This window comes from Pelobates fuscus, chromosome 4 (genome assembly GCF_036172605.1).
Source record: "Pelobates fuscus isolate aPelFus1 chromosome 4, aPelFus1.pri, whole genome shotgun sequence".
Classification (NCBI taxonomy): domain Eukaryota; kingdom Metazoa; phylum Chordata; class Amphibia; order Anura; family Pelobatidae; genus Pelobates; species Pelobates fuscus.
Window position 1 is genome coordinate 135971481 of NC_086320.1, and position 23370 is coordinate 135994850.

General features: G+C 43.9%; 1 protein-coding gene across 1 annotated transcript in view; it reads right to left on the reverse strand.

Moving 5' to 3' along the window:
- Positions 1 to 23370, reverse strand: part of NETO1 (neuropilin and tolloid like 1) — a 196329-nt gene that overhangs the window by 58096 nt on the left and 114863 nt on the right. Inside the window, exon 8 of the mRNA XM_063451616.1 lies at positions 14057 to 14285. Within this exon, the coding sequence (XP_063307686.1) occupies positions 14057 to 14285 (229 nt within the window). The remainder of the gene's footprint in view (positions 1 to 14056; positions 14286 to 23370) is intronic.

A 23370-nucleotide genomic window follows, 5' to 3' on the forward strand; every position in this document is an offset into this window, starting at 1 on the left:
CAAATAGAAGCGTCAAATACTGCGGTTACATCAGAGTTTAAAAAAAAAAAATTTCGGTGCTAAAAAGCGTCAAATACTGCTGTCACATTGCAGTTTTAAAACTTAAATTTTTTTGGATGCTAAAAAGTACATTAGTGGGGTGCACTTCATATCTGAGAGTCAAATAGAAGCGTCAAATACTGCTGTCACATTGCAGTTTTAAAACTTAAAATCTTTTGGGTGGTAAAAAGTACATTAGTGGGGTGCACTTCATATCTGAGAGTCAAATAGAAGCGTCAAAGAGTGCGCTTACAGCGCAGTTGTAAACATTATAATTGTTTTGCTGCTAAACTGCTAAATAGTACATTGTGGGCATGCTCTTCATATCTGAGAGTCAAATAGAAGCGTCAAATAGTGCGCTTACAGCGCAGTTGTAAAAATTCTAATTGATTTGCTGCTAATCTGCTAAATAGTAAATTTTGGGGCCTGCACTTCATATCTGAGAGTTAAATAGAAGCGTCAAATAGTGCGCTTACAGCGCAGTTGTAACAAATCTTATTTTCTGGGTGCTAATCTGCTAAATAGTACATTTTGGGCATGCTTCTCATATCTGAGAGTCAAATAGAAGCATCAAATACCAATATAACAATATTGTAATTCGGGGGCAATACCCTCACAAGTCAAACTGAGAGGTCAGTTTATAGGGAAAACTGTTGCCTAGATACAATTCTAAAACAAATTCCATATGTCCTTTGCAGACTTTACATGCTGGAAAAACACAGGTGCCAACTGCTGTGGCTTTCTGCAGTGTGCAGACCGGCAATGAGGGCAGGGTTGAGGAGTGGGTGGAAGATGATGTCGAGGATGATGAGGTCCTAGACCCCACATGGAATCAAGGTCATGCAAGTGACGTGTGCAGTTTGGAGGAAGAGGCGCTGGTCGCACAGAGGCACCAGCACAGCATAAGAGGGAGCAGGGTGCAAAAGCGGAGCAGCCGTCCCCTAGCACTCGTCGGCATGTATTATCTTTAGAATTCCCACTGTTATCCAAGTAACAGATTGAGCGATAAAATAAACCATAACAGATTTAACAAACCATTCACAGTTTTGCAGTCTGGTGACCGGGACCCAGACACTGTCTGGGCGGAGGTCGGACGACCGGGAAACAGTATGCCTGATGTTGAAGTTAGGAGTCACAGTGTGGACTGGATTAGCAGGGTCTGGTGCAGGGTAACCGCACGCCCCCTGGTGTTGAGCACCAGCGTTTGTGCGGCCACATACCATGACCCTGATGCAGCTTCAGTAAAAAGAGTACTGGCTACCATAAGTCATCACCAGACTGATCTGCAACTTGGAACAGGATGTGACATTCACTGTAGCGGCTGTAACTTTGGCCTTCCCGCTCACCGTCTCATATGCGGCGTGCCCAAAAGGTGGAACTCCACCTTGCACATGCTGGAGAGACTGTGCGAGCAGAAGCAGGCGATAGTGGAGTTTCAGCTGTGGCACGCACGGGTCAGTCGCTCTGCACCAGACTTGCCCTCCAATTGATCAGAGTTAAAGGATTTCAAGTGGACTCATTACAATTACAGGGCCTCTAAAGAGTCCTGTATTGTTATTTTTCGTCACTACCTCCCGGCGTCGGGAGTGGGTCATTTGCACGCCTGCTGCCTTCCTTGCATGTGGTAGCCATTTGTCAGGGTCCCTGTACGGAATCGAACCCTGATTCCCCGTTACCCGTGGTCACCGTGGTAGACGCAGTAAATGGGATCGAAAGTTGATATGGATTGACATACGAATGCGTCATCGCCTTGTCGTTGGGGAGCACATTGAAAAAGTGCTCTAGCATGACGAGCTGGGTGATCTCCTCCGGGAACTTGGCTTGATGGGAGTTGAGCCAGTTCTGGGTGGCCCTTGTGATGCCACGGTGTATACCTAGATATATCAGAGCTGCTGCAGAAACTGTGGGTCGTCTGTGTGCACTTTCGGCGTTCCTGCTGCTCTTCGCCTGTCTGCGCTGCAGCGTAACTTCGGCCTTCCCGCTCACCGCCTCTTGAGACTGTGCGAGCAGCAGCAGGTGATAGTGGAGTTTCAGATGCAGCACGCACGGGTCAGTCGCTCTTCGGAACAGTTTTCTTTTTTTATATGTCCCAATATTCTGGGGGCTACCCCAATTAAAAAAATATATATATAAATAAAAAAACAGTGTTGGCTACCTCCCCCTCCACTGCTGCTTCCACCTACACCGCCACAGTCACCGCCTCCTCAACCTATGGGTCACTTAATATAAACACAATAGCAGTTCGGCCGAATCCACTGGACCCGAACATCCAGGTGTCCGCTCAACTCTAAAGAAGATGCCTTTCCCATCAGCCAAAGCAAGTAACACAAGGGTTATGGCAAAAGAAAGAGAGCAACAAATTAATCACTATTCTAGTTTTACTGTCTTTTGTCATTGTCTGATACATTCATGAATCAAAGAACTTGTCTACTTTGTACATAACTATTAAATGTGTTAGAATTTTAATGAAATTTAAACACAAAACATTGTTTTTTTTATAAATTATTGGGAAAAAAAGTCGGGCATCAAGTTACAAAGTTGTCAAGATATGCTTAAAGAAATATGCTAACATTAGAAATACAAACATGTTTCTAATGTTATAGTGTTTTCCTCGTTATTCCTGCCACACTTTGTCAGTTAGGATCTCCTCATAAAAGTGTATTAACTCAATGTATTTCTTTGGAGAGGGTTTTTTCATGCAGGGCTGGAAGATGACGAACATCCTCCAAATATTGTCTGTGTGAGACCCAGTAGGTGAGTCCTATGAAACAATGTCAGAAAAAGCAGATACTTAATGTCTAAAAAACAGTGTTACCATTACCGAGACTGCAGGGACAGTATCTTTGCACCAGAATTACACAGACTGCATTATTGGAAATGCCCAGTAGATGGCACATGGCCCCAGTATGTTGTTAATAAAACATTGAGCATTGATCACATGACTTGCTGAAATCAGTGGGAGGAGTGTGGCATCATCAGTTCCTGGGAGGTTTTTCCTGCACAGCTCTGGGGAAGGAGGGCCTAAAAGGATTCTAGAAGGATGACATGCTGAGCTGAAATGGAGGACATGTGAGAGACTGTAAAAAGATATGCAACCTGGCAGAGAGAACTTGTTTCACCCAAGATCACACCAGATGAGAGAGGGACCTGCTGGCAAAGACAAGCATTGAGCCCAGACGTTTGGTGAATCCAGTGAGCGGAGACTGCTACTGACTACCTGGTTAATTGTGTTGTGAGGGTAAGCCAAACCTCTCCCTGTATCACCACAGGGCACCTGTCTTCTCACTCACAGTAAAGACTCTGAGGTCCCGTACAGACATTACACATCTGAGGCTGTGTCAGTGACTCTGTGGAGCAGGACTTATTAGGGCCCCAACTCTCCTATGTGCACCAACGGCCGCTAGGGCGAAGATCAGGGGGTGGGACACAGGTGTGCTGGTGGGTGAGTGGGGAAAATCCACATTTGCATTGTTATCTGTTACGCCATTGTATTTTCCTATGTGTGTCGGTTCAATTGCTATTTACCATATAAAGTTAGTTCCAGTTAGGCTGTGTCAGTCTTATTGCACCAAGTATGTTCCCAGTGGGACCCCACATCCCTACCCCGGATGTTCCACTGGGTGGAGGCGCTGCCGCAGACATGTACCCCAGCTCCCAGATAGCGGAGGCTCAGGATCCGCCTGTCAGGCATAGTGAATTAACTAGGTTTAAGGACCCCAAAGACACTAGGGGGCATCCCCAAAACCCCGTTACATATGGAGGCGCTGCTGAGATGAATTGGGGTACAACCAGTGAGAATAGGCTCAGGCCACTCCCTCCTTTGCAAAAGAGTGGGCCCAGAAAATAAATGTACCATTACAGCTAGCTGTGATGTTATGCAAAGTCCCATCCTGCTGTGAGATGAATCACGTCATCTTGTGTATAGAAATTCGACTGGGAATAGAAATGGCGACCGTCAGGGATATCCTGCAGGATTCTGAAGGCCAAACTTACATGTTAATATATTGTCATACGGACTTGGGAGACCACGAGATGCCTACCAACATTCATTTATATGGAGCCCCGGATGAAGGATGCTCCTTAGTGTACGCTCTCCTTGATAAGAAAGAAAAGGCCTCACTGCAACAACCCTTTAAATTAGAACGGAAAGATTATGTCACAGAAAATTATTCTAAGCTCCTGACCCCCATCTCCGGAAAGGCCGGAGCCATTCCTAAACAAGCTGCCCATCCTCCTAGAGGGCAGGGGATGATTACTCCTAAAGTAGAATCTCATCCACCTACAGCATTACTGAAACCAGACAAACCTGAAGTACACACCCTGCCTACAGGAGGTAGTGATGTATCGGACATACTACAGAAACTCTCAGAAGCCATCGTGACGGCAAACCACACCCATAGTTACCGCAAACTAAAGGTGTTTTCTGGGAATCAGCCTGTTCCTGCAGGAGAAGAACCTTTTGAGGTCTGGAAGGATAATGCTATGCAGGTCTGGAAGGATAATGCTATGCAGTTGTTGGAGGAATGGTCTTGTACGGATACCATAAAGAAACAGCGGTTGGTGGAGAGTTTTCATTTTCCCGCTACAGACATGATAAGACTGTACAAGGGAGTAAATGGGCAAGCTACTGTGCACGACTATCTACAAGTTTTACAGGATGCTTATGGGAAATCAGAAGATTTGGATGATCTGTTGGTTAAGTTCCTAGCCACTAAGCAGAAGGAGCATGAAAAAGCCACTGACTATATCAACCGGTTACAACTATCGCTTGGAAAGTTATTCCATAAAGGAGCAGTCACTGCCCCTGAGTTGGATGCTCGGCTATCTAAGCAAATTCAGAGAGGTGGTTTGACCAATAATCCAGTTATGATTCTGCTGAGAGCCAAATTGGATGATAAAGTTCTGCCTTATTCCACATTAATAAATACAGCTAGGAGAATGGAAGACCAGACGTGTCCACCCCTACAGAAGGAGAAAGAGGATACAGAACTGTCAGCTCTTAGGAAGAAGGTGGCTGAATTGGAGCTCTTATGCAAATCACCACCAGAGAGAGCAGTTTTACCCCCTGGAAGTGGGGGGCAACACAGGAAGACTCAGAAAAAGCTGTTTCCTGAGGATTCACCCCGCCAAGGGGACTGCTTTAAATGTGGAAAGTCAGGGCATTTTCAGCGGGAGTGCCCTGCGAATTCCATGGAGGTGGATGTGGAGGTGCTGGCAACCGAGCTCGAGGAGACTCAAATGACCAGGTCTTACAAGCGAAGGAAGACCCGGCCTACACATAGTCTATCTGTAGGGGCCAAGATTGGGCCTAAATCTTTGATACACGTACAAGTGGAAGGAATTCATGCTTCAGCATTGCTAGATACAGGTTCTCAAGTCACCATTATCTACAGAGACTTCTATGAACGTCATTTGAAACACATTCCTATGGAACCTGCAGGAGAGTTTCAGCTATGGGGTGTTGGGTCGCAAGCGCAACCTGTGGAGGGATGCATAAAAGTGACCATAACTATTCCCCAGTTAAATACCGGGATGATATGTCCTATGGAGCTGGAAGCTTTGATATGCCCTGCAGCCAAGAAAGTGTGTGCCCCAATAATATTGGGTACTAATGCAAAGATGGTACAGGATGTATTCAGTATGTATGAAATGTTGGGGGGGAACTGGACAATACCTTATTGAGTCTCTGCCTGAAGAGGATCAGAAGAAGGGGTGGACTCTCATACCTGAGATAAAAGATTGGCGAAAAAGGTGGTGTCGGAGCTTTCCTGTGATGGTACAGAATTTAACCCCCACGGAAATCCGGATTGATCGTCATCAAACGATTGGTGTAATACACCTTTTAGATCAAGTTTCGTCCATCATGTCTGTGAGTGCAGAACAGAAGGATTATGTGAAAGCACCTTTAGATTTTGATCTAGAAGATTCTCCCCTACCACAGCAGTGGAAAGACAGCCTTCGTTCAAAACTGGCCACCCGAGAGGGAGTGTTCTCCAGAGCAGAGATGGACGTGGAGTGTTCTAAGAGTGCCACCCATGCTATAAGACTTGCTGATCCTACTCCCTTCAGAGAAAGGTCAAGAAGAATACCCCCTCGAGATGTGGAAGATGTCCGGGACATACTCCAACAGATGGAAGGAGCAGGCATCATCACAGAGTCCCGGAGCCCCTATGCCTCATCTATTGTGGTAGTGAGGAAAAAGAATGGTTCAGTTCGGCTATGTGTGGACTACCGTACTCTGAACAAGAGAACTGTGCCAGATCAGTACACTTTGCCCCGGATAGAGGATCTTCTGAACGCCCTATCTGGCAGCCAGTGGTTCAGTGTGCTTGACTTGAGGTCTGGATATTATCAGGTACCTATGAAGAAGGAGGATCAGTAAAAGACAGCTTTCATCTGCCCCTTGGGGTTCTTCCAGTTTACCAGAATGCCACAGGGAATCACAGGAGCTCCTGCTACTTTTCAGAGGCTGATGGAGAAAACTGTGGGGGATATGAATCCCAAAGAGTGTTTAGTGTATCTAGATGACCTAATTGTTTTCGGGAAGACACCAGAGGAGCATGAACAAAGATTGCTAAAGGTGTTGGATCGACTGCAAGCTGAAGGCCTGAAGCTATCAGTGGACAAATGCCGATTTGCCCAGACCTCTGTCACTTATGTGGGGCACATAGTCTCCGCTGAAGGAGTAGCCACAGATCCTGCTAAAATTGAAGCCGTGTTGAATTGGCCAAGACCAAATAACATCAGTGAGTTGCGGTCCTTTCTCGGATTCTGTGGTTACTACCGAAGGTTCGTGAAAGACTACTCAAAGATTGCTCGAGAGTTACATGACCTGCTGAAGATTACCTCTGACGTAAAGGGTGTTAAGGCACCATATCCTAAAGACCCCTTTGGAGAGAAATGGACTTCAGGATGTGAAGATGCCTTTCTGACACTGAAGAAGAGACTTACAGAAGCTCCTGTCTTAGCTTATACAGACCCTGAGAAACCATATATCCTCCATGTGGATGCCAGCATGGAAGGCCTAGGGGGTGTACTGCACCAAAGTTATCCAGAAGGATTGAGGCCGGTGGCTTACATAAGTAGAAGTCTTACAGGTGCTGAGAAAAACTATCCAGTCCATAAATTGGAATTTCTGGCACTCAAGTGGGCCATCGTGGATAAGCTGCATGACTATTTGTATGGAGCAACATTCGAAGTAAGGACTGACAACAATCCACTTACCTACATCCAGACTACAGCTAAGCTGGATGCCACAGGACATAGGTGGTTGGCTGCCTTGTCAAGCTACAGTTTCCGCCTGAAGTACAAGCCTGGGCCCAAGAATATCAGCGCAGATGCCCTGTCCCGCAGACCTAGACTCCCTCCTCACCAAGAAGAAGAGGAGTGGGAAGAGATCCCTGGGCCGGGGGTAGGAGCCTTTTGTCAGATGTATGTGGTGGCCGAGAGTCAAGAAGAATTTGCCGAGCTAAGGGGGATAGACTCCATTAGCCACTCTCCAGAAGCTGTGCCTGAGGTGTTCCATGCTCCAGTCATGCTTCAACAGTGGCCCAGTATAACCACAGAAGACAAGAGGAAGGCTCAAGCGCAGGACTGGTATATTGGGATAGTTATCAGAGCAATAAAGACTGAGAATCCTAAATTGCTGATTTCTCTACCTGTGAGTCAAAGAGAATTATACCGAAGAGAATGGAGCCGACTACATCTCGAAGATGGAGTACTCTATAGGGTCGTGAAGTATCATGATCACCCCGATAGAAAACAATTGGTACTACCGCACAGATACCGTGGCATGGTCCTGAGAGCTCTCCACGATCAACATGGGCATCTCGGGGTGGACAAGACCTATGGCCTAGTACAAGATCGGTTCTATTGGCCTCGCATGAGGGAACATGTCGAGCAACATGTAAAGACATGCAGGAGGTGTATCCAGAGGAAGACCCTGCCTGTGAGAGCTGCCCCTATGGGTCATCTGAAAAGTGCGGGACCCATGGATCTTGTGTGCATGGACTATCTCTGCATTGAGAACGATACAGCGGGAATTGGAAATGTGCTGGTGGTAACGGACCATTTCACCAGATATGCTCAAGCCTTCCCCACTAAAGATCAAAAGGCTGTGACTGTAGCCAAAGTCCTTTGGCAGAAGTATTTTATTCACTATGGATTACCCAATCGGATACACTCTGATCAAGGTAGAGACTTTGAGAGTAAGTTGATCAAGGAGCTGTTGGGCATGTTGCAGGTGCAGAAGTCCAGAACCACACCTTATCATCCGGAGGGTGATGCACAGCCAGAACGGTTCAATAGGACCCTCCTAGATATGCTAGGGACTCTCAAGCAAGTCGAGAAGCGGTCTTGGAGTAAACATGTGGAAGCCATGGTCCACGCATACAACTGTACTAGGCATGAATCTACAGGGTTCTCACCCTATTTCCTAATGTTCGGAAGAGAAGCTCGATTGCCGATAGATGTCCATTTGGGAGTGTCTCCTGATGGAACAGATTCAACTTCACACTTTCAATATGTGAGGAACCTCAAACAAAACCTTCATCGGGCCTATGAGTTGGCCACCCAAGCAGCAGCAAAAATGGAAGAACGGAACAAAAGAAGATATGATGCTAAGGTGAGATATCGGGAGATTCAAGCAGGGGATAAAGTTCTTCTCTGGAATCTAGGTGTGCCTGGAAAACACAAACTGGCTGACAGATGGAAGGATACCCTGTTTGAGGTTGTGTCCAAACTGGAAGGACTACCAGTGTACAACATTAGGGGCCCGGAGGGCCGAATAAAGGCTTGGCATAGAAACCATCTGCTTCCAGTTGTGTATGCTGATGAAGAGGAAGAGAGTAGTGAAGAACTGGAGGAAAACCCAACAGAGAGTCCTAGAAATGGGGCAGAGGAGCCCCCGGGGACTCCCAGTGCAGAGGATCAGTGGTGGTCATCACCCGCTGAAGAAACAGAGCAATTGCCTCCTTTAACTCCTGTGGTTTCACAAAGTCCCGGAACCTCTCCTGGGTCACTAAGTTCTCCAAGGTTGAATCCAGAAAGTCCATGTTTTGTGCCTGGAACTTCCCTTAGAGACTCTACTTCGAGGGCAGGAGTTGAAGTTCCACAGTTGATGTCCCAAGATCCTCTCCCCCAGCGAGAACTGAGACACAGCACCAGAGTGCGGCAACCCCCTAGGACCCTAGTTTATGACAATATAGGAGAGCCCAGTTATGCCCCGCTGACACAAGCCGCATCTAAAATGGCCATTTTCCTACATGCACTAGCTGAAGTGGTAAATGTTAGTGACTCTTTACCCTAAATAACTAGCTAGCTAGGATGTTACTGTGCTAACTGTACTGTAGGTATGCTAAACCTTTCTCAGTTGAATTTTTGTTAAGCTCCCTGGCTAGGACTTGCCAGTGGAAGGCAAGTATTTTCAAGGGGGAGCATGTAACCCTGTGAAGTTACACAGACTGCATTATCTGAAATGCCCAGTAGATGGCACATGGCCCCATTATGTTGTTTATAAAACATTGAGCATTGATCACATGACTTGCTGAAATCAGTGGGAGGAGTGTGGCATCATCAGTTCCTGGGAGGTTTTTCCTGCACAGCTCTGGGGAAGGAGGGCCTAAAATGATTCTAGAAGGATGACATGCTGAGCTGAAATGGAGGACATGTGAGAGACTGTAAAAAGAGATGCAACCTGGCAGAGAGAACTTGTTTCACCCAAGATCACACCAGATGAGAGAGGGACCTGCTGGCAAAGACAAGCATTGAGCCCAGACGTTTGGTGAATCCAGTGAGAGGAGACTGCTACTGACTACCTGGTTAATTGTGTTGTGAGGGTAAGCCAAACCTCTCCCTGTATCACCACAGGGCACCTGTCTTCTCACTCACAGTAAAGACTCTGAGGTCCCGTACAGACATTACACATCTGAGGCTGGGTCAGTGACTCTGTGGAGCAGGACTTATTAGGGCCCCAACTCTCCTATGTGCACCAACGGCCGCTAGGGCGAAGATCAGGGGGTGGGACACAGGTGTGCTGGTGGGTGAGTGGGGAAAATCCACATTTGCATTGTTATCTGTTACGCCATTGTATTTTCCTATGTGTGTCGGTTCAATTGCTATTTACCATATAAAGTTAGTTCCAGTTAGGCTGTGTCAGTCTTATTGCACCAAGTATGTTCCCAGTGGGACCCCACATCCCTACCCCGGATGTTCCACTGGGTGGAGGCGCTGCCGCAGACATGTACCCCAGCTCCCAGATAGCGGAGGCTCAGGATCCGCCTGTCAGGCATAGTGAATTAACTAGGTTTAAGGACCCCAAAGACACTAGGGGGCATCCCCAAAACCCCGTTACATAAGTAAGTAGTAATTCTGGTTCTAAGAGTGTTCCTTTAAACATGTAAATAAATTGTACAGATTCATGGAGGTTTTCAGGTACAATAAATTGCTTTTCGTACATTTGAAATCTTTAATTCACGTTTGCCTAATTAGTAAAGTTGATAGTTACAAGCTAACAATACCATTCTTCACAGAGAATGAAAATGACTTGCATTTAACACATAAAAATACTATTAAAATTATAAATGTGTTCTACATGTTTGTAAAATGGTCCCGCTGTTGTCTACTGAAATATTAAATTAACCTAAAAGTCAAGATGATCATTTTTTAAATAACCACATTCAAAACAGAAAAAAATATAAATGCTTCAGAATGCTTTAGAGTATAAGGCTGAAAAAAATATTAAAGGGACAGGTAAGGCACCACAACAACTTAATCTAAAAAAAAAAATGGTTCTTGAACAGTTTAACCCCAAAGTAGCCTCTGGTGCTGTTCTCAGCTCCCCCCAAGGCGGCACACCGCTTCTGAAATGACAGCTCACGACCTTTGTAGCTGCCTGTCCTGTGTGCGCTCAAAATAAGACACCAGGACACCTTCCAGTAGGTCTCCTGCAAACTATCCCTGCTGGTATACCACCCTGGACTCAGTTGTCCATGGATTTTATTGTGGACATCCCGGTCTCCCATGACAATTTGGTAATTCTCATGGATGTTAGTAAATTTTCTAAAATGCTGATTTGAAAACAATTATTGACTTCTCAAGAGCTCACCTAGATTTTTGCTCACATGGGTTACCCAAAGTGATCATCTCAGATTGACGTAGCCAGTTTGTGTCCATATTTTGGAGAGCTCTCTGTTTGCATATTGGAATTTGCGTACAGAAATACGAGCATAAATTTCCTTCTACTCGGCCTACCACCTGCAATCCAATGGTGCTGCAGAACAAGCTAACAAAACCTTGGAACAGTTTCTGCATTGCTATATTTCTGATCACCAGAACAACTGGTCAGATCTGCTATCCTGGGTGGAGTTTGTGGCAGAACTGCTGCCTGTCTGTTAATTGCCTTTCTGATATTATGTGTGTTTCCCCATCTCTTCGTATATAGTGCCTGCTTGGGAGTGCCTCCACGAAGGGAATTAATTCGCCTCCCAAACGGGACCACCCCGATAACTCATTTAGAATGTTAATTTAGAACCTTCATTCCGCACAACATAAGTGTCAAACCGCAAGGGAAACAATTAAGGTGTTCTCCCCTGGGAGAATTGTTTCCCGACTTGTTCGTTTCCCAAATGAGGCCTGTCCAGTGCCCCACTGGAATGTTCACACCAATTAATCATAATGTTCTCACTTGCAACTTAAGTGTGAAACTGCAAGGGAAGTAATTAATGAATGCTCCCCAGGGTGGCCACCATTTTGTATAAACAAATGCTGTCAATTTGTGTCCTGAAAGGAGACACTTCCCTTGCAGGATTTCACACAGGAACCTTGTGAGCAGAAACCAGTCAAGTGTGGTACCGCTGTGAGGGTCCCTGAGATTGGTGTGAGCAGTGCTCGGACACTGGTGAATTGGGCGGCTTTCGGTGCCTGCAGGGACAAAGAGATCAGCTCTTTTCCCCCAGGCGGGTTTTCTGTGCCTGGGAGTCAAAGGGACGGGATGCTCCTGGGAAGAAGACCCCCTGGCGGCTGGCGTGGGAAACCCTATACCTTTAGTGGGAGTTGGGGACAAAGGGAACAGAGTCCTTTCCCCTGCTTGGGACCCAGGGAGGGGAAGGATCCTGGGAGGGGACACTAGATGTTGGTATGATACACCCCTTGCATGGGGTATGTATTAAAGCCGTGTGTGGCCAATAAAGTAGTTGTTGTACCTCCAGGAGAGTGTGTGTCCTCCAGTTACTGGGGGAAGACGGGTCTTTTTGTTTCTTAAATGGTTCCTGATCGGCTGGGGGAAGGGAATCAGCAGAGTTAAGCGTCAGTTACCAGGGGGCCTGCTACAGAGTTCACTACATTAGTGCTATTATTGCCTCTTTCCAGCTATCCCCAATCTTGGCAACTAAGGGCTTCAAACATTCATGCTGCCTGATACTTTTGTGCCACATGGGTTTCTGGCATTGTAGAAACATCTCTGGGGACTCCGTTCCACCTGGGTGCAGGGTCAGGACGCCTTGCAATGCTCCATGCATGACTATAAGCTCTGGGCCAACCCCAGATGCCTACCTGCAAATAATTATCAGGTTGGGGCGAGGGTCTTGCTGTCTTTCCACAACCTATGGCTCCATGTCCCCTTGCAAAAACTAGCACCCCACTACACTGGTCTATCTATATACTTTGAAGGGTTAACCCTGTAGCTTATCAGCTTGACCTTTCCCCCAGCATGTGCCTCTCTAACTTTTTCCATGTTTCCCTCTTGAAACCCATTGTGTGTAACTAGTACACCACCTCAGTGCCATGTACACATCTGGTACACATCTGGTACACCAGCTCGGTGCCAGGTCCACATCCCGTTCCAGTTGATCATCAAAAGAAATATGAATATGTCCATGCCCCATCCCTCCTTTGTTCCTTTTATGCCTCCTTCCCACTGATGCCTGGACCCACTCATAGGAGAGTAGGAGAGGGAGGCATTGTGTGTTTCTTTGCTGTTTTAAACAGCACCTCTTTCTACACTGCATCTTGGTTGTTCAGCTGTTTTTAACAATTACCTTCTTTCATCACAGTTAAACACCTGGTTGATATTAGCCAGCCCTTTTGGCTGCTCAGTGCAGATTATTTAAGCAGCAAACTAAGTACCTCCTTGCCCTTGCATTGTTTACGGTTTCCAATAGCATTTCCTGTAATTCCTGTGTTTTACCTAGTTCGACTGTGTTCTTTTCTGGTTTCTGACTTTTGCCTTTGTTATTGACTTTGCTGATCTCCATTCTCCTGATTCCAGCTTGCCTGACACCCGCTTTGGTTCCTGACTCCGGCTCACCTGACTACCTGCTTTGGTTCCTGACACCAGCTAACCTCCTGGTCTTTGCTTGTTGACTGTTTTTACCATTTTTCTATTTACTATTAATAAAGGTGTTTTGCATCTTATGTTCTGTATTTGTTTGGTTCCTGGTCCCTTAAATCCGGAAAGTATCCAGCCATATAATATGAAAAATAGAGAAATTTATTGAAGAAGATAAAAGAAACATTGTACATAGGACAATGGTGCCTTAGTTCCCTTCAAACTAGGCACCTTGGAACCTCACACTGTTTGCCCAGCATCTCTTCCACTGTATTCCATACCAAAATATGTTGACATTCAACCTCTCAAACACTGCACGCAAATGCAACACTGCAAGCATTGGCAAATGGTAGATCCCAAGGTGGCTTGGCATTGTGGGATTTGCTGAATAATTGAGGATCTACCTTTTGGCCACCCTTGCACTAGAAAGGGACTTAATGTCTTGCACCAGGGCCCTCTCTACATTATTTCTGCCTCTGGTTATGACCTCATTCTTCATCAGAACAGTCAATGTTTCATAAATGATAACCAAAAGCTTCCACAAATTAAATGTTTGTGATATTGTCGACATCATATTTAGAATATCATAAAAACAATTGTGGTATTTTCTTTTACAATATGAGCAACATGAAAAAAAGCCACTGATAACACATTATTAGAGTCCCTACATACTTTAAACATAATTTGTCTTACGTTCTTGGAAAGATGTGAAAAGTATTTGAAAATGACTAGTCCGACTTCCTTCATCTGCCCACATTCGGATTACGCCAAGTCCCGTGCGTAGCATCACATCATTAGCAACTGTGCTACAAAATTTAGCTTTTAAATCTTCTACTGAACTGCTTCCATCATAAACAGCCACAAAATTCCTTTTACATTCATTTGAGTTTTGCATTTCATACTCCAAGAAGCGTAAGTATATCTGCAAATAAAGAAAGTACATTTTGAGATCACATTATGGCTATTACACATTGATTGAGCATTCAGAGTTCAATCAGTTCTTCAATTATCTGCTATTCAAAGCAACACATTTATTAAAATACACATTCCCTCCATACTTGATGCACAGAGAGTGTTTATTTTTTGCCAAAGACATCCACAGTTTCTCAAAATTCATCTCTTCTTGGCCCTCACAAACCATAATGACACATCATTTATTCAAAAATGAAAAGTTAAATTATCAGCATAAAAAATGAGTTGCTTTAAAAATCCACAGTTGGATAATGTTTTAAAGCTACTAACTTCTATATGCTGGTTATGCAAAAATTACATAGCAAATGTCCTCTGCATAAATAATTTGGCTAGACAAAATAATAGTACTTAGCATCTGTGTATATTCTTCCTGAATTTCTAGCACAGAAAGCAAAATAGAATTAATGTCATAATTTCAGTCTTATCTCCCTGATGCAATAATATGTTTATAATTTCTAGCCCATTTGTACGTGAAGATGGATTGAGTTCATGATGTCATCATGAGGGGATAATGCTACTCAAAGTATAAATTAAGTTTTTCTTCAAATTTATAATTTCATTAATTTATATTAGCAAATATGTTACAAAAATTATTAGTTCTAAAACTGTGGGTAGTCTTTACCTTCTAAAGGAAAAAAATGTCTTAGATGAGATTCTATTTAGTCCCTCTGCATAAGGCAGAGGTGCAGTGAAAGCATGTCACTCACCCTCCATTATTCAGTATTGGACCAGGTTAATAGGTTAGTGGCCATATTTTAGCAGGCAGGGAGGTAGATCAGGGAAAGTTGGAACTGATTAAACTATTTAAGTCTTCAATGTCCTATAATACAGTACAGTTTCCTTGTGGGAGGCACTAACAGTGGCTAAAAATACAGGTGGTTTTGCATTGGTAGCAGTAGAAGCTGTGCAAACACTAGCCTAAGTTGATTAGTGGAAATGGCAATTTTGGTGGTGATATTGGTAGTGGTGATGGTAAAACTGACAGGGGGTGAGCTACTTGTGATATAAATAGCAGATGATGATGAGAGATAGATGAAGAGATTATCTATTCTTCTCTGCTAATTCCTCTGACTCATCATATTTATAGTCCACTAAGTCCTAAGCCAGAGGTAAAAGTGCTATTTCTGCAGTGGTGTGGCAAATACTACAAATAGGTGGAGGCAGTGGTGGTGGTGGAGGCAACAGTGGTAGAGGTGTCATGGCTGAAGTGTTCAAACGCTCAGAAGCCATGACTCTACTACTTTGATTATTGTACGTTTGTTACAATACATTAGTTACATTAATGACTGTGTATTGTGAAGATTAACACAACTTTATTAAGCAAAGTGGTTTACTACGGTAACGTTATTGTTAACACTGCACATTGCTCACGCACTTGAATAGCACATACTTGATTGAACACAAAATAAAATAGGATTTTAAACAAATAGTTTAAAACAATTAAAAAAAAATGATAACGGTATATTGATAACCTAGTCTCTCACTGGCAACAATGACAACATGTAAATCTCCCATCTACCTCTCACAGGATGTTTTAAGTGCTCCTGGCAGTAGATAATACACCAGCAAGCTAAACCTAGTCTCAGACTAGAATCAAGGACCCAGACTATCTCCAACTCCCAAACAGGCACAGCAAGGGTAAAATACACTGTATCACTGCTGATTTGTGTAACTCAGTAGTTGTAGTCAAAGTATCTTGAAGAATCCTGTCTGGAAATATAGATTTTTTTTTTCTGATCTTACTTTTTTCCGCTATTGGTAAGTTGTTGCTTGATCTGTGAATAAAATCAACATTTACTGGATTTTCCCTAAAGATCGATAATATTTTTTTTTGCTAATTCTTGATTGGACAAGACAAGCTCATAGGATCTCATGGCAAGCTAATCTGCTTATTTGCCCCAACCAAATAAAACAGCCTCCACCCGCCTTTTTTTCTGGTGCCAGGAATGGCAATGTGAATCAAAGACCAAATTGAGAATATTTAGGCTAGCCCATATTAGTTCTCACTGAAATGCTGGCATGTGGTGGCTCGGAAATCAGAATTTTTGCCTATTAACTGATCTGATCAGATTTGGCTGAATTGAAGTTTGGCCTGAAACTCCACATCTATTGTCTAAAACAACTCTGAGAAGAAGTATATAAACAAATTGATTTTGTATCTACATTTGTAGTAGTTATGAAGTCTATGTGTCAAATAAATGCAATGCTAATATTTTGTAAATCACAAATTTTTAGAAGTGAAGGGGTAAATGCATGAAAGGTACATTTAAAATGGGGTTTATTTCAACCATAAACCTCTGCAGTTCTGGCACACAGTAGTTATTTAACACAAGTTAGATATCATTTTGGAATATAAGTAGACAAAAAAGAGAAAAATAAAAAGCAACCATTTTATTTCTAATAAAGTGGAAGCCACATTTAGAAGATTAGTTTCCATGAAGAGTTATACAAAGTAAAGTTCTGACTTGAGGTAATTTGTAACATATTTGTTACCAATCATTGGTCTATAAACAACATCACAAAATAACCATAAATTTACTCAAGATACCGTTATCTGTCTTGTCTGTAAAATAAATCCTGGTGTATTAACTGGCACAGAGAACAGATTCTAGTAACATTGTGTCAAAGTTGAAAGGAGTTACAGGCCCTAAAACTGATTAGTGTAGCCACTCGTGGATACAAATGTATCAACATTGAACCGAGCTACCTCCTTGAGGTCTTATTAGTTGCTAGAATGCTGTGAAGAACATTTACACTGAACGACTACGCTAATTGAATAACTCGTCATATCAAACATAAGTGACATTTGCTGGATATACAGGATATTTGAGCTGCTATGGAAAGTGTACCAGCAACCAGTGTTAAAGAAGTCTAAGAGATTCTTGTATATATGGAATGAATAATTTTACCCATGTGGACCTAATTGTTTGCGTTAATGTGATATGTAGGTAAGTCCCAATTTGTACCAAATTCTTTAAATAGCATTCAATAAAGTATTATTACATACATCACTAAAATTTGCATATTGTTCTTCTGCAACGAATGTTGGTGTTATTGATAGAGTAGATAGATTATAAATAGATAGATAGATGTACATTTACTCAGTACTGGTTGGTGAAGCAATATATTTGTCCTCCGGGAGGCATAACCACCTAGCAAAGCTAGTGGGTATGCGGCAGTCTCCCGGAGTCAAATGCCAGAGCTGAAAAGGCTCGCGCTGTGCATCTGCACAGCAACAGCCTTTCAGCCAATCAGGTAATCAGGAGAGCCGTGCTGAGCGCGGGATTCCTGATTACCTCAGATTTTTAAAATGGCATCATTGATGGAGGACTCTATTTCTGTGTCTGCCACAGATTTAGTGGATGCCTCTCTTAAAGGCAGCCCCATCAATGTTAGAAAGCTCCATAAAAGAGCTTTCCTTGCCAGGGAACTTTCCTCTTCATCATCTGAGGAGGATTTGGTCCCAGTTTTAAATAAAAAACATAAAGGAAGACAGCTGGTCTCTTCCGACAGTTCCTCCTCTGAGGAAAACTTCTCCGCTTCTCCTTCCCCTCATACTCGTTTGAGTAAAAGAAAATTTAAAGGGACAGGACCCCAAAAAAGGAATAGTGTGTTTCCCTCGTTTGAGCACCAGAAACACCTTCCAGAGGAAAAGGGCAAATCTCGTTGGAGGTTAGATAGTCCCTCTCCTTCCTCTTCTAGAGCGTTCGCTCACTCTTCCTCCCAAAGCCGTCCCAGTTCCAGATACGGCTCTCCAGAAATAGACTGGGAATCCGAGGAAGTGGTTCGTTCAGCGGCTTCCACTGAGAGAGGGAAGCTAAGCAACGTTCAGATGGCCAGAGTAAGTCTCCTAGGAAAGACTCTCCCATCAAAATTATTTCACTCCAGATGGGCTATGGAGCACGACTCTGAGGTTAGAGATTTTGCTAAACTAGCCTTCAGATCTCCCTTGGTTAAGGAAGATGATCTTCTCCTCAGGAACCACATCGGTATCCCGGACATTCAGGCTTTAATGGCCCCAGAGGTAGACCCTGCGCTGTTATCCATCACAGGGAGCAGCGTATCCTCTGATCCCACAGACCAGACTTTTCGCAATATACAGTTTAAAATTGCTGATGCTGTGGGCCCGCTATTACTGATGCTGGATAAGGCAGAAAAGGAAGGCAATGTCCAGAAACCTTCCACTTCATCTCTGTTAGCATCTAAGATGGCCCTTTTAAAAGCGTCTGGCAGGGCAGTGCTAATTATCGGCCAAGCCTTTAATTATATATCGAACATCCGCAGATCACGCTGGCTCCATGCAGCTGGTCTGTCCGACCTAGCCCCCAAATCGCATGAGTTCCCAAATTTGGAGGATTCTCACCTATTCGGTCCCTCGTTCATTCAGGAGGTTAAAGGCCGTTACAAGGCAAGGAGATCCTTTTCAGAGCTCAAGAAGACCGTCCCTGGCTACAAAAAGCCCTTTCGGACAGAGGGTCGCCCCTATAGGGCTGCAGGAGCGTCCCGAGAAGCCTCTCACCAGGCCCAGTACCGCCACTACAGTGGAAGACATAAGCTCCCAGGCGGTGGCAGAGGAGCGCATTCCAGAGGCGGTTCAGCCTCCAAAAGAAAACCCATGCATTCAAGTAAGTGTGCCTCCTCATATGCCACTAAATTGGAAGGATATTTCCTCAGACAAATGGGTCCTAAAGATTTTTCAAAGGGGTTTACAACTCCCCCTTTTAAGGTTCCCAGTCCAGAAGTTTGCACCCCTCAGAGAGGTGAACCCAGTGCTAGATGCCTCCCTTTCCTTAGCTTTAAGTCAAGGGAAAATAGAGTTGGCAGACACGTCTATTACAGGATGGGTCAGCCCATTGTTCCCAATACCAAAGTCAGACGGTTCCTGGAGACCGGTCCTAAACGTGAGGCCTCTGAACGCTTTCATCAAAAGGAAAAGGTTCAGGATGGAGGGTTTATCAGATCTTCCAGGCTTAGTACAGAAAGCCTTTTTCTGCATAAAGTTAGACCTAAAAGATGCCTTCCATTCAGTCCCCATAGCCAAGAAACACAGGCGTTTTCTCAGGTTTCAGTGGAAAGGGAAAGTGTGGCAGTGGACCGTTTTGGTGTTTGGCCTATCCAACGCACCATACACATTCTCCAGAATTATGAAATCAGTGATAGCTCATGTCAGACTAAAAGGTTTCATGTGTCTATACTATCTAGACGACATCCTGCTCATGCATCCAGATGGGGAAGCCCTTGCTTCTCAAAGGGATTACCTTGCTTCCCTTTTACAAGACCTAGGATTTGTAGTAAACCTACAGAAATCAGTCCTAATTCCCACTCAAAGCATCCTCTTTCTGGGTTTCATACTGAACACCAGGACTATGTCTCTTGGAATCCCTCGAGACAAATGGGACAAACTACTGGTACATCTCAACTCATCTCTCGGGCACCAGAGTTGGTCCTTGAGAGACCTAGCAAAGATTATCGGGAAATTAATAGCTTTAACACCAGCATACAACAATTCCCCCTTACTTTGCAGAAGAAGTCAGCTGTTTTTAGGGAACCGACTAAGACAGGGTGGCCATTGGGAATCAAAATTTGTTCTCCCCAAGAAGGTCAGAGAAGAACTGAAGTCCATTTTGGAGTTAGAAATTCCACTTCCTCGTCCACTGTTAGAGCAGCCTGCGACAGTCACTCTGACGTCAGACGCCTCAAGTCACGGTTGGGGTGCGTTTACATCCCAGAACGCCATAAGGGGAATCTGGTCAGACCAAGAGAGTCACCTCCATATAAACATTTTGGAGTTACGAGCTATAAAATTAGCTCTCAAGGGCCTAGTTCCTCTAAACCAGTCACCGATGTTGGTAAAAGTCAATTCGGACAACAGGACAGCGGTGGCTTATATAAACCACAGAGGGGGTACAAGATCAAGGGGTCTTTGCTTAGAGGCTCTAGATCTTTGGTCCTGGGCCTTAGCAAACAACGTTCAGGTCTTCGCAGAATATGTTCCGGGAGAGGCGAACGAGCTTGCAGACTCTCTCTCTCGCCAAAGTCTGTCCCTGGCAACGATTCAATTAAAGATTGCTCTTTTCCAACGGATAGAAAGCAATTTTGGCCAGAGACAGGTAGATCTGTTTGCATCCCAAACATCTGCTCAAACCCCCAGGTTCGTCTCCCGAACCTGGACAAAGGGAGCTTGGAAAATGGACGCAATGTCTTTCCAATGGACGGATGTTCCAGCCCCTTATGCTTCCCCCCCTCCATCTTTACTGATGAAAGTGCTGGAGAAGATCCGCAGGGACAGGGTGCAGAGCTTAGTTCTCGTTTATCCAGTATGGACCTCCAGACCCTGGTATCCCTTGATCCACCAGTTAGTCAAGGGAATCAAGATCCCATTAGGCATGACAGTGGACTGCTTTCAGGGAACCAGCGATCTTCTGCTCAAGCTCCCGCAGCTAATGTGGATCGCAGCCCTGGTAGGCTGTTAACACATCCCCTTTTATCGGATCAGGTCTTGGATATTATTAACTCATCTTTAAGACGTAGAACTAGGGTAAGATATAGAAAGATGATCGAGGAATTCAAAGAATGGGAGGTTTCTTTTCTGTCTAACACACAAGGATCTGATACCATTCCTTTGGCGTTAGAATTTCTTACCCTTAAGTTCCATTCTGGTTTATCTGTCAGTTCAATCAAGACCTACGGATCTGCCTTAAACTTCCTGATCCCCAACCTTACTCAGGATGCCCTGTATTTGAGATTACTAAAAGGGTTAGCCGTCTGCCGCCCATATACCCCACGCTACACATCTACTTGGGATGTAGATGTCTTATTAAATTTCCTTAAGTCTTTGGATAATGCTAAAATTGATTTAAGATGGACTGCTATTAAGTTGGCTTCTCTGCTGTCCTTGGCCCTGGCAGCTAGAGGAGCAGAGTTAACTCAAATCCATATTTCAGAACCTTGGTTGTCCAGGACCCCGGGAGGTTTCCATATTATACTAAAAGGCAGACAAAAAACATCCCATTTTTCTCCTGGTCCGGTAGAACTGGACTTGGTCCAAGATTCTTCCGATCCAGGCTTATGTTTAGTCAGTTTGTTACAATCGTACCTTCAACTTTCTGCTGGATTTAGAAATGATATCAGTCAATTATTCATTACATCAAGGAATCCCTTTCGTCCAGCCAAGGTTAATACAATTAGAGGCTGGATACTTTCCGCCATGTCTACGGCTGGAATTGATGTTTCAGTGTTCAAAAGCCATTCAATTAGGGGAGCCTCGGCTACTAAAGCAGCAGGAAAGGGCCTTCCTCTCCCTACTATCTTAAAAGCTGCAAGATGGTTGTCCAGTAAAACCTTTGTTAGATTTTACTGGAGGCCATCAGAAGTTGAACGCCTTCAGTTTCTTAGGACCACCACCAGGTGTGTGCTATTCTACCCACTAGCTTTGCTAGGTGGTTATGCCTCCCGGAGGACAAATCAGAGTTTGCAGGAATCTATGATCTGCAAACTTTCTTTGTCTTAGGGATGAGCATAACCACCTAGCAATAGCGCCCGTCCCACCCTCCTCCAAGTTAAGAGTTTTGCCTGCTGGTGGTAGTTTGCTTTCTAAAACATAAGGTTATCTGGTGCTTATTCAACATTTGATAACCGTTCTCTGTTTTGTTTTTTACAGACTATAGCCGTACTCCAAGACCGGACCAACAAACCAAAGATCCACCTAAATAGGAGAAGTGGATGCAAGTAGTCTCGTCGGTTCAATATTCGCATGGACTCCCTGCATAAAGAATATGTTTGCTGAGACTTGTTTCAACATTTCTCTTCTCTTTTATTGAACTTATTTCGTGGCAATTTGTTGAATGTTTCCACTATTCATTTGTTACTCTCCTTTGGCATACATTGTTGCCTTGTTTTTCAGTTCAGCTGTTTTATACAAAGTTTCAAGTCTATCTTGTATGTCTTCATGATTTATTAAATATTTTCTTGTTCCCCTGTACTATTGGCATCTTGAACTGTTTTATTTGCGTTTAGACGTTTAAATATATTCCCGTACACTGTCGGAAATATTTATCCTTAGTACTTCGTGGGATGTGCTAACCATCCGCAGTTTCCCAATTTTAAAAATCTGAGGTAATCAGGAATCCCGCGCTCAGCACGGCTCTCCTGATTACCTGATTGGCTGAAAGGCTGTTGCTGTGCAGATGCACAGCGCGAGCCTTTTCAGCTCTGGCATTTGACTCCGGGAGACTGCCGCATACCCACTAGCTTTGCTAGGTGGTTATGCTCATCCCTAAGACAAAGAAAGTTTGCAGATCATAGATTCCTGCAAACTCTGATGTAACGGTGGTATTCACACCCTCGGCCACAGCTTACAGGGACAAGTGCCCACTCACCGCTCCTGAAGTGCCCAATCACTGCTCCACCACTCCTGCCCTATGTTTCTGGGAAACTGGAACAATACACTACTACAGAAAACCATGAATCCTAAATAGAGATGGTTCTGTAGGATCTAATGGTTGGGAAGAATATCTTTGCATTTTGACAAGAAAAACCCAGTGTTTTACTTTTCAGAAGTGCATACACAGCCAGTGTTCTAATTCAATATCTTCTATTTATAAAAGCAATTAAATTAATTATTTTAAAAAATCATTTCTCTGAAAGTAACTGCATGTTTCTTTTCTTCAATAATATACTAAAAGAGATCTTGCCTACATTGATAGAACTGTCTCGGGTGACATCACTTATAGCTGCTCTGATTTAACACTGCAGACAATTACAGTACATAACTAATATGTTTTGAAATTAGGTAAGGGAGGCACAGTAAGCTATTTTTTTAAAATAAAAATGAATAGAACATGCTTAGATTATGTCGGACATTGGCTAGAGGTAATAAATCAGGAAAAACAATGCCACACATATTACAAGAATAACTGCCTCAGTTAAACCATGACATGTATTGAACATGATCAAAATAGCAATGAAATCATAATTTCTTGTATGTAATTAAAGGGAAACAATCTGTGGATATATGTGTAAATAGAAAAGAGATG